The 9,492-nt window shown below is 47.4% G+C and overlaps 1 protein-coding gene and 1 long non-coding RNA gene across 3 annotated transcripts; one reads left to right on the top strand and one right to left on the bottom strand.

Annotated features, from left to right (window-relative positions):
* NMRK2 (nicotinamide riboside kinase 2) lies at positions 1 to 5,866 on the bottom strand. The gene is made up of 8 exons (XM_038164140.1): positions 5,669 to 5,866; positions 3,749 to 3,839; positions 2,581 to 2,629; positions 2,209 to 2,380; positions 1,323 to 1,394; positions 606 to 712; positions 184 to 269; positions 1 to 100 (listed from the first exon to the last, which is right to left on the bottom strand). Exons 1-7 carry the CDS (start codon positions 5,692 to 5,694, stop codon positions 184 to 186), a joined length of 603 nt encoding a protein of 200 aa, XP_038020068.1. The 5' UTR covers positions 5,695 to 5,866; the 3' UTR covers positions 1 to 100.
* Positions 5,867 to 7,129: 1,263 nt separating this feature from the next.
* On the top strand, positions 7,130 to 8,849 carry LOC119712578. Of its 2 annotated transcripts, none has more exons than XR_005259844.1 (3): positions 7,130 to 7,492; positions 8,261 to 8,386; positions 8,472 to 8,849. It is a non-coding gene; the product is annotated as an uncharacterized LOC119712578 (long non-coding RNA). The 2 variants fall into 2 exon arrangements; XR_005259845.1 differs by having other exon boundaries at positions 7,131 to 7,492; positions 8,475 to 8,849.
* Positions 8,850 to 9,492: the final 643 nt, after the last annotated feature.

Here is a 9,492-nt window from a genome sequence, read left to right as displayed (position 1 = left end):
GCCAAAGGGCAGCGGGAGAGGAGTTCCCACCATTCCCATTCCCACTCCCAAGTATTATTTACATCGCGCTGTACACGGGTCTGCGGGATCCTCCCAGAGCCTGCGGAGGAGGGAGGAGAAAGGGTGAGCTCCAAGCTGTTCCCAGCACAGCCCCTGGCCTTCCACCCTCTGGAGCCGAGTTACCTAGGAGCCGTTTAGGAGCTTGTTGTGAATGTCTTCAAAGACTTGGTTGTAGAGGTCATCCCTGGACTTCAGGCCGTCTAAATAAACTGGGAGAAAAAAGGGGGAGTCAGGCTGGGCTGGCCAGCACAATGAGATTTTGGGAGATTGGTTTTTAAATATTTCATATTTTAGTGACCCAAAGGATAACTTGGAAAAACAGAACCATCCTGAAAATATAATGGATAAGGATTTCACAGGCCATTGTAAATCCCTTCTTTTTCTTTTGAACTCTTTTCTCTTTAACTGCCGAGGTAGGCCAGGATTACAACTTGGGAGTAAAAACACCACCCTGCATCATCCCACTGGAAGCTCCCGGGAATGAAACCACCCAATTCCTTAAATTCCAGGGCCAAGGCCGAAGGATTTGTGTTTGGAAGACTCACCCACATCCACCCCGGAGTCCTCCATCTCCTTCCTGTGCTTGAGGTACATGGGCCAGACGTGGCCGTCGAAGAGGCCCGGGGGGTCGGGCACGGTGTAATTCCGGGTACTGCAACGACAGCGGGGAGAGCAACGTCAGGGCTGGGGAGAGCAATGTCAGGGCTGGGGAGAGGAACGTCAGGGCTGGGGAGAGGAACGTCAGGGCTGGGGAGAGGAACGTCAGGGCTGGGGTTCAGCTGGGGCGTGAGAGCAGAGCTGTACATGGAAAGGGTTGTGGAGGATCAGCACCGGCTGCCCGGGCCCCGCTGCAGTCCCCAGGCCTGTTTGGAGTGATGGAGGTGGCACTTGGGGACGCGGGCGGTGCTGAAGGGTTCGTGGCTGGACTCCATCCCAGGTCTCCTCCAAGCCCAGCCTGTCGTTCCAGCCTGACCACATCAAACTGAACTCCCTTCCTCCCCTTCTGGGCACGTTTCCCGCTCCAATCCAACTCGTGTCACCAGCACGTGCCAGCATCTGGCAGTGCCCATCCCTGGCAGTGCCCAGGGCCAGGCTGCAGCAGCCTGGGGTGGCGGGAGGTGTCCCTGCCATGGCAGGGCTGGGATGAGATGACCTTTAAGGACCTTTAAGGACCTTTAAGGACCTTCCAAGCCCAAGCAGTCCATGATTCCATGACTCAGAGCAATGTGAAGGACTGGATGCACACCCAGGAATGTTCTCACCTCCTCCTCCTCTTGCACTCCTCGTAGGGCACTGCCAGGTAGTAGCGAAGGTCAAACAGCTCGATCAGAGGTCTGGGGAGGGGACAGGGACACAACGAGGACATCTCGCTTTTAGTGACAGCAAAAAGCATGAAATCACCCCAGACACCACAAAAATCTCTCTGCCTCTATGGGATTTGTGTCTGTTGAAGACAAGCCAAGGGTTTGCTGACTCGAAAGCACGGAAAGCTTCTTTCTGAAGGTCAGAATGGCCCAAGCAGGGACCTCTCCCACCCAAACACCTGCCCCTGCTCCTGAGGGGATCAGAGGGGATCCTGTGGAGGATCAGCCCCTGGGCTGGCAACCCTGGCTCTTCCTACATCATTCCAAAACCTGGGAGAGGGCAACTCCTCAGCTCATGTTCAGGAGTGTCCAAGGCCAGGCTGGATGGGCTTTAAGGTCCCTCCCAAAGCATTTTTGGGATTCCGTGGTCCTCCCCAAAAACCCAGGCCATCATCTCTGCCACGGCTCGCTCCTCTCACTGAGCTCACGTAGTCAGCAAGCACAGGAGAGAGCTGTTCCCAAATTCCAGGAGAGTTCCCAGGCACTGAATGGATTATTGCCTTGTTCTCACCAAGCTGGGGGGTGAGGGGAAGCCTGCAGCCCTCTGCCAGCAAAAATCCTGCTCTGAAACCCCCCTGGAGTTCTGCCCTAAATCAGAACCTTAAATTCACCTCACTTCCACACTTAGCAGTTCATTTTACATTTTTCAGCAGGAAACTCTGCGGGGTGGGAATTCGGAACGAGGCAGGAAGGGGAAATTAGTAAAAAAGGAGTTTTTTTAGCTCTGGCACGAGGGATTTGAGGATCTTCCCTGGCAAACCACGAAGAGTTCTCCAAACCTTACTTGTAATTATAAAGCAGGAAGCCTTCAATGACCAATATATGGATATCTTGGGAGGTTGGCTCTCTAGAGCCGGGTGTGACGTTCACCCCGTGCGAGCGGGCAAACTTCACGGGGTTCTCAATCCAGGCCCGCACTGTGCTCACCATTGCCTCCATATCCAAGGAGTCCAACACTGGTCGGGAGAAAGGGGGTGGGTGGGAAAAAGGGACACCATCAAACACCATCAAACACCCGAAGTGTAAAACAGATCGAGCTCGGTAAAGTTATGATTAAGGAATTTACTGTTAAAGCTTTTAATAATGAAAAAAAAAGAGAGAAATACTTAGGAAAAGAATATACATTACTGCATCCTATAGGGAACACTGCTCTTACCATCCCATTGCTTAAAGCCGTCTTCCCCGACTTCTATTTGATCTTGTGGCTGAAATATAGTGAGCAATAAAACATTGCTGCAACCTCAGCGGGATCAGTTCCCTCCGATGCCACCAGCACCTGGCCACCACTGCCACACGCGACCACCCCTGGGCACTGTCCCTGCAGGAACCTCGGCATTCCCAGCTGTTCCCAACCCCAGGAGCTCGGGGAAGGTCCCTTGGCTCACTCAAACCACTCTGGATCAAGATTTTTACGTGAATGGCTCGATTCGTCGCTTGTTAGTTGGTAAATGCCACAGGGCGTTGTTTGTAAAGCAACATTTGGGAGTTTTACAGGGCAGATGCAGTTAAATGAGTGCCGGGATGTGTGGTTGTTTTAAAGAATTGGTATTTGAAGTCCTCTAATAAAAATGCAGGTGGGTATAGCAGCCCTTCGGTCGCTCAGTTACCGCTTTCCTCGTGCTGGCATTCGCTCAAGAGAGAAGTTACAGATTTTTATGGAAAATCGAACGGAATGCCTCCCCCAAGGGCTCCTGAGGGATCACAGCAGCACAGACCGAGCACACCATGCTGGGGCTGGAGCACTTCATGTTTTGGGGATGACCCACAACTGCTCCAAGTCCATCCTGCATCCCTTGCACTCGCACGTGTGGCGGGGTCTAGGGTATCCCCATTCCCATGGAATGTGCAGGGCTCAGGAACACTCTGCACTCCCGGGCAGAAGGCAGTGAAAGTCTTCTGCATTCATCTCTGCAATATTTTAATTGGGTTCTGATCCAGATCTATCAGATTCCCCCATAAAACCCCCTTTCCATATTTAAACCAGCATAGAGGCGCTTAAATGCTAAAGCATAATTTAGCAGCCTCATTCTTAATTTAATAAAATAACGTGGGAAATCCCAATATGGAGGAAATCATTCATGCAGAGCACAGTAAATAACCTCTGCCTGAAATCACTACTAAATTTAAATCTGTTGTTAACACTTAAAGGCTCCTGTGGCATTTGTAAAGGTCAGGAACTTCCCACCTGCCCAGTCATTTAAAAATCAAATATATATATATATAAAAACCCCCACAAAACCAGAAAGCTTGTGACTCCTAAGCTGTCAAAACTGATTTGCCCTGCATGTAAAAAAAATTAATGCTGCAAGGAAGAGGAGACTCACCTTGAAGAAATCATCCTGATGGACCACGCAGCAGTTGGGCAGCGCCTTGACGAGCCTGTTGGTCAAGGTGGTTTTGCCACCATTGGTGACCCTGCATGGAGCGGGGCGAGACACAGGTGGAAAAATCGCATTAGAACCGGTCTGGAGCCACGGGGACCCGCGGCGGGACAGACACCGCTGAAGGACCCGAGCCCTGAGGGGACCCGAGCCCCTGAGGGGACCCCGGCATTGACCCTGAGGGATCCGAACCCTGCCCGGCAGCCCCTGAGGGGATCCGGGCATTGACCCTGAGGGATCCGAACCCCGCCCGGGAGCCCCTGAGGGGATCCGGGCATTGACCCTGAGGGATCCGAACCCCGCTGGGCGGCGGGAGCCCCTGAGGGGACCCCGGCATTGACCCTGAGGGTCCCCAACCCCGCTGGGCGGCGGGAGCCCCTGAGGGGACCGGAGCCCCTGAGGGGACCCCGGCATTGACCCTGAGGGTCCCCAACCCCGCCCGCGCCCCCCGTTCGAATTTCCCGCCCCTCCAGCGCCGCTCGCCGATTGGCCGCGACCACCCCCCTCAGCCCCGCCCCGCCCCTTCCCCGGCTGCCGATTGGCCGCCGCCGCCCCTCCCGGCCCCGCCCCCTGGCAGAGCCCCGCGCGCGCGCGCGCTCGGCCGCGTGTAACGGCCGCGCCGGTTCCCGCGCGCGCGCAACGGCGGCGCTGAGGGGAGCGCGCGCGCGGCGCCGCCATGGCCGGTCCCTCACAGCCCGGACCCTGAGGGGGCGAGGGGTCGCCATGGCCGGTCCCTCACAGCCCGGACCCTGAGGGGTCGCCATGGCCGGTCCCTCACAGCCCGGGGCCCTGAGGGGTCGCCATGGCCGGTCCCTCACAGCCCGGACCCTGAGGGAATGTGCGGCCGCCATGGCCGGTCCCTCACAGCCCGGGGCCCTGAGGGAATGTGCGGCCGCCATGGCCGGTCCCTCACAGCCCGGGGCCCTGAGGGGTCGCCATGGCCGGTCCCGCACAGCCCGGGGCCCTGAGGGAATGTGCGGCCACCATGGCCGGTCCCTCACAGCCGCGGCCCCGCTGCCCTCATACGCCCCATAACCCGTTTAATGTAAAAGCCCTGGATAGCTTAACTATTCCTCTTTTTTTTTTTTTTTTTTTTTTTTTTTCAATCCCGAGGCGGTGTAAATCCCTCGGTCGCATACTGTTAATATATTATCGTTCTAATAACCCGTATTACCCTTCACTGTTCCATTTCCGGAACTCTCCCGCCGCACTCTCACCCCATCCCAGCACGAGCACACCTTAAATCCTGCTTTCTAAAATTAAAATCGATGCCCTTTATACAACACCACCCCATCTTATTAGAAACGGGATTTCCCCCCTCTTTGTCTTTCAGAGAAAAATTTAAAATAATTTTCTTGGTCTATCTGGCCTCTAAATTTATTTGAGGAAGTGTTTTTGCCATCTCAGCATCCCTCCTGTTAAAACTATAAAAGGATATATAAAACTATGGATGAAAGTATCTCTAAAAATTTATAAAGTATAAAATTTGTATATATAAATAAGTATATAACACAAATAAGTATATAAAATATATATAAAGTGTATATAGATAAGTCTGTATGAAAGGATGTGCTGCCCTGCAAAACTCCGTTGAAGCAGCATCCATCCTTTAAATCCTAGAAAATATATAAAAGGATATATCAAATAAAAGTACATCTAAAAGTATGTATCGATATATATTAAAGCGTATATAAAAGTGGATGTCACCCTGCTGTATTTAAGCACCACGAATTACCACTCCTCAGGTTGCATCATCTCTCAAATCCTACATCCCGAATATTATTTTATAACCAGCTAAATAACCCCCAAAAATTAAACACGGAAAAAACCCACAAAATAAACCAGATTTCAGCAGGGACTTACCCTCCGATGCCTACAATATACTTCATTTTGCCGAGTCGCCTCTTGGGCCGGAATGTGGCGAGGGAGGGTGAAAAAAAAACCAAAAAAAAACCCAAAAAAAAAAGAACTTTGAGCGGAATAAAAACCCCGCTGTCGCTGTTCCCTTTTCCCCGGCTGGGCTCTGCCTCCCCGAGCCTTTCATTGAGCAGAAGGCGCTTTTGGGGCGGATTTATAGGGCCGTGTCCCCGCCCCGGAGCGGCCCTGTGACCATCATGAGCCCGTGTCACGTTAGGGGCAGGGCTGGCCAAGCCTCAATGTCACATTTTGGGGACTTTAACCCCTCAGTGTCACATTTTGGACAGTTTCAACTCAATATTGTCACATTTTGGGGACTTTAACCCCTCAGTGTCACATTTTGGTGGCTTTAACCCCTCAGTGTCACATTTTGGACAGTTTCAACTCAATATTGTCACATTTTGGGGACTTTAACCCCTCAGTGTCACATTTTGGGGGCTTTAACCCCTCAGTGTCACATTTTTGGGGGATTCAACTCAATATTGTCACATTTTGGGGGCTTTAACCCCTCAATGTCACATTTTGGGGGGTTTAACCCCTCAATGTCACATTTTGGACAGTTTCAACTCAATATTGTCACATTTTGGGGGCTTTAACCCCTCAATGTCACATTTTGGACAGTTTCAACTCAATATTGTCACATTTTGGGGGGGGCTCAACCCCTCAATGTCACATTTTGGGGACTTTAACCCCTCAGTGTCACATTTTGGGGGGGTTCAACCCCTCAGTGTCACATTTTGGGGACTTTAACCCCTCAATGTCACATTTTGGGGGGTTCAGCCCCTCAGTGTCACATTTTGGGGGGGTTTCAACCCCTCAGTGTCACATTTTGGGGGGGTTTAACCCCTCAATGCCACATTTTGGGGGGGGTTAACCCCTCAATGTCCCATTTTGGGGGGGTTTAACCCCTCAGTGTTGCTTTTCATGCACTTTCAACCTGCCAATGTCATATTTTAGAGGCTTTTAACCCCTGAATGTCCCATTTTGGGGCACCCCCGAGTGTCACACTTTAGGATCTTTTCATCCCACCCTTCAGCATCCCATTTTTTGGGGGGGTTCAACCCCACAGAGCCCAAATTTAGGAGATTTTCATCCAACCCTTCGACTCACACTTTCTGCTATTCCAACCCTCTAATTCCACTTTTTTTTGGGGGGGGAAAGGAGGCATCAACCCCCCAAAAATCCCATTTTTATTGCAATTCCACCCCCCCAACGCCCCATTTTTGGGGGAATTTCAAGGTCCCCTTTTTGGGGGGCTCGTCCCACCCCCGTGTCACACTCTGGCCCTGCACCTGTCCCTCTCCCTCGCTGGCCCCGTCGCCGTGGTGGCCAAAAATAACTTTTTGGCCAGCTCTTCCTTTTCCTAAATTAGTCATGGGCCAGGTGGAAATGTCACCCTGCCACCAGCCCCGGCAGCCACAGAGGAAATAATTCAATCGGGATTTTTTTTCCTTTGCTGTCTCCCTTCCTTTATTCCCCAAAAATCTGATTATTTCAAACTCATCCAAAGGAAGGAATTTTTCTCTAAACTCCTGGGAAAAAAAAAAAAAAAAAGAAAAAGGAATGAAATTTTAATTTTTAGTTATTTTTTTTCTTTTCAGTCAAGCTGTTCAGAGAAAGGAATGTGGAGTGAATCTTCCCGGAATGTCTCTTTCCAAGGAATTTTTGGAACAGTTTCTTTTTTGTAAATAGACACAAATTCCTGAACGATCATCTCTCCGGAGAGCCTCCTCCTCCCCAGTTAACTCACATAAAATAAGGCTTTTTAAGGTAAGTGAACTCTGCACCTTGTGGAACCTGTGCTTTAATTTGAATTATTCCAGATATTCCTTAATCGGGGTTCTCTGAGCAATGTCAGGCTCTTCAACAATATTTTTTGATGTTTAAAATGTTCATTTTTAAATCATGTCTTGCTTTTTTCTTGCTTTTTCTAAAACCACACATAATATATAATATATAATATATAATATATAATATATAATATATAATATATAATATATAATATATAATATATAATATATGTAATATATAATTAATATATAATATATAATTAATATAATATATAATGTATAATATAGATATATAGTATATAATATATAATATTTGACATATGATATATTACATATTATATATCATATATTATATCTAATATACTGTATATTATAGATTATATATCCTATTATAACATAATAAATAATCGAATAACATCTATAATATAAATATATAATATATAATATATAATGTATAATGTATAATATAAATATATAATATAGAATGTATAATATATAGTATATAATATATATTATATATAAAATATATAATTTAGATGATAAAATATATAATGTATAATTTGTAATATATAATATAATATATAACATGTAATTTATAATCTATAATATTGTAATGGTATATATAATTTTCTATTATAAAATCATATGATAGATAATAGACAATATATGAATCTTATAATGATATTATTACAGAATAGACATTAATAAATGATGTGGTTGTTCCTTGCACTCTCCCCATCGGTTCCAGGGTAAAATGATAATTCCAGGGGGATCTGGAGCTTGGATTCCTGCCTTGGAGCAACCCCAGGGAAATGGAATTTCCAGCCCTGCTTGGCCTTGCCGGGTGTCCCCACACCCCCCTCAGCTGCCACAGGTAAATAAAATCACAAATTACCCTCAAATTAGCTCCTACTCCAAGTTTTTATACCTTTTATTGCTCTTCTCACCCATCCCTGAAGCAGGAAATTGTCTGGGCTGAGAAACCCAACTCCAGGGAGGATTTTCCCACGTTTGAGGAGGGAAAAAGGAGCCCAGAGGCTCCAAAATTGTCTCAAATTCTGCGGGGACACCGGACCCGGCCACCTCTGCTCCAGCTCTCTTCCCTCTGCAGACCCACTGATCCCAACACTTGTGGAAAATTCCATCCCAGGGGAGTGAAATTTGTGTTTTGCCCAGCTGGATTTGCCTTGGGAAAACAGGTGAGGATTTTACCCTTGGGAAAAAATGAGAGTTTGGCCGAAGTTGTAAAAAAAAAGGATGAATTTTTTTAGTGTATCAAAATAAACGATGAATTTTTAGTGTATCAAAAGAAACAATGAATTTTTAGTGTGTCAAAATAAATGATGAATTTTTAGTGTGTCAAAAGAAATGATGATTTTTTTAGTGTATTAAAACGAATTATGAATTTTTAGTGTATTAAAACAAACAATGAATTTTTAGTGTGTCAAAAAAAAGATGAATTTTTAGTGTGTCAAAACAAACAATGAATTTTTAGTGTTGGAAGCAGACGACAAGCAGGGTGGGAGCAGCAGGAGTGGATTGTTTGGGGCCAGGGAAGCAGAGCAGTGTCCCACTATCTCCTGCAGGAATTTCAACATTTCTGTTTCCTCTGGGAACGGGAGGATTGAAGGACACGGGGGCTGCCTGTGGCTGCTCCTGGGTTTTTTTTGAAGCTCAAACCTCATTCCTGTCAGGGTAAAACTCATTTGTTCTCAGTGGAAAAGCTCATTTAAAAGCTGCTTTTCCTCACTGTAAAATCTCATTTTTCCTCACTGTAGAAGCTCATTTTTCCTCACTGTAAAGGCTAATTTTTCCTCACTGTAAAAGTTCCTTTTCCTCACTGTAAAAGCTCATTTTTCTTCAGTGTAAAATCTCATTTTTCCTCACTGTAAAAGCTCCTTTTCCTCACTGTAAAAGCTCCTTTTCCTCACTGTAAAAGCTCATTTTTCCTCACTGTAGAAGCTCCTTTTCCTCACTGTA

The sequence above is a fragment of the Motacilla alba genome, chromosome 28 (assembly GCF_015832195.1).
Source record: "Motacilla alba alba isolate MOTALB_02 chromosome 28, Motacilla_alba_V1.0_pri, whole genome shotgun sequence".
Classification (NCBI taxonomy): Eukaryota; Metazoa; Chordata; class Aves; order Passeriformes; family Motacillidae; genus Motacilla; species Motacilla alba.
This window is presented reverse-complemented; position numbering and strand designations above follow the sequence as displayed.

Excerpts from the sequence above, each read along its gene's own strand:
- NMRK2 (XM_038164140.1), bottom strand. The coding sequence starts at position 5,694 with ATGAAGTATATTGTAGGCATCGGAGG. Across the intron at positions 3,840-5,668 it reads TATATTGTAGGCATCGGAGG|GGTCACCAATGGTGGCAAAA; the intron begins GTAAGTCCCTGC and ends CGCTCCATGCAG. Across the intron at positions 2,630-3,748 it reads ATCAGGATGATTTCTTCAAG|CCACAAGATCAAATAGAAGT; the intron begins GTGAGTCTCCTC and ends ACTATATTTCAG.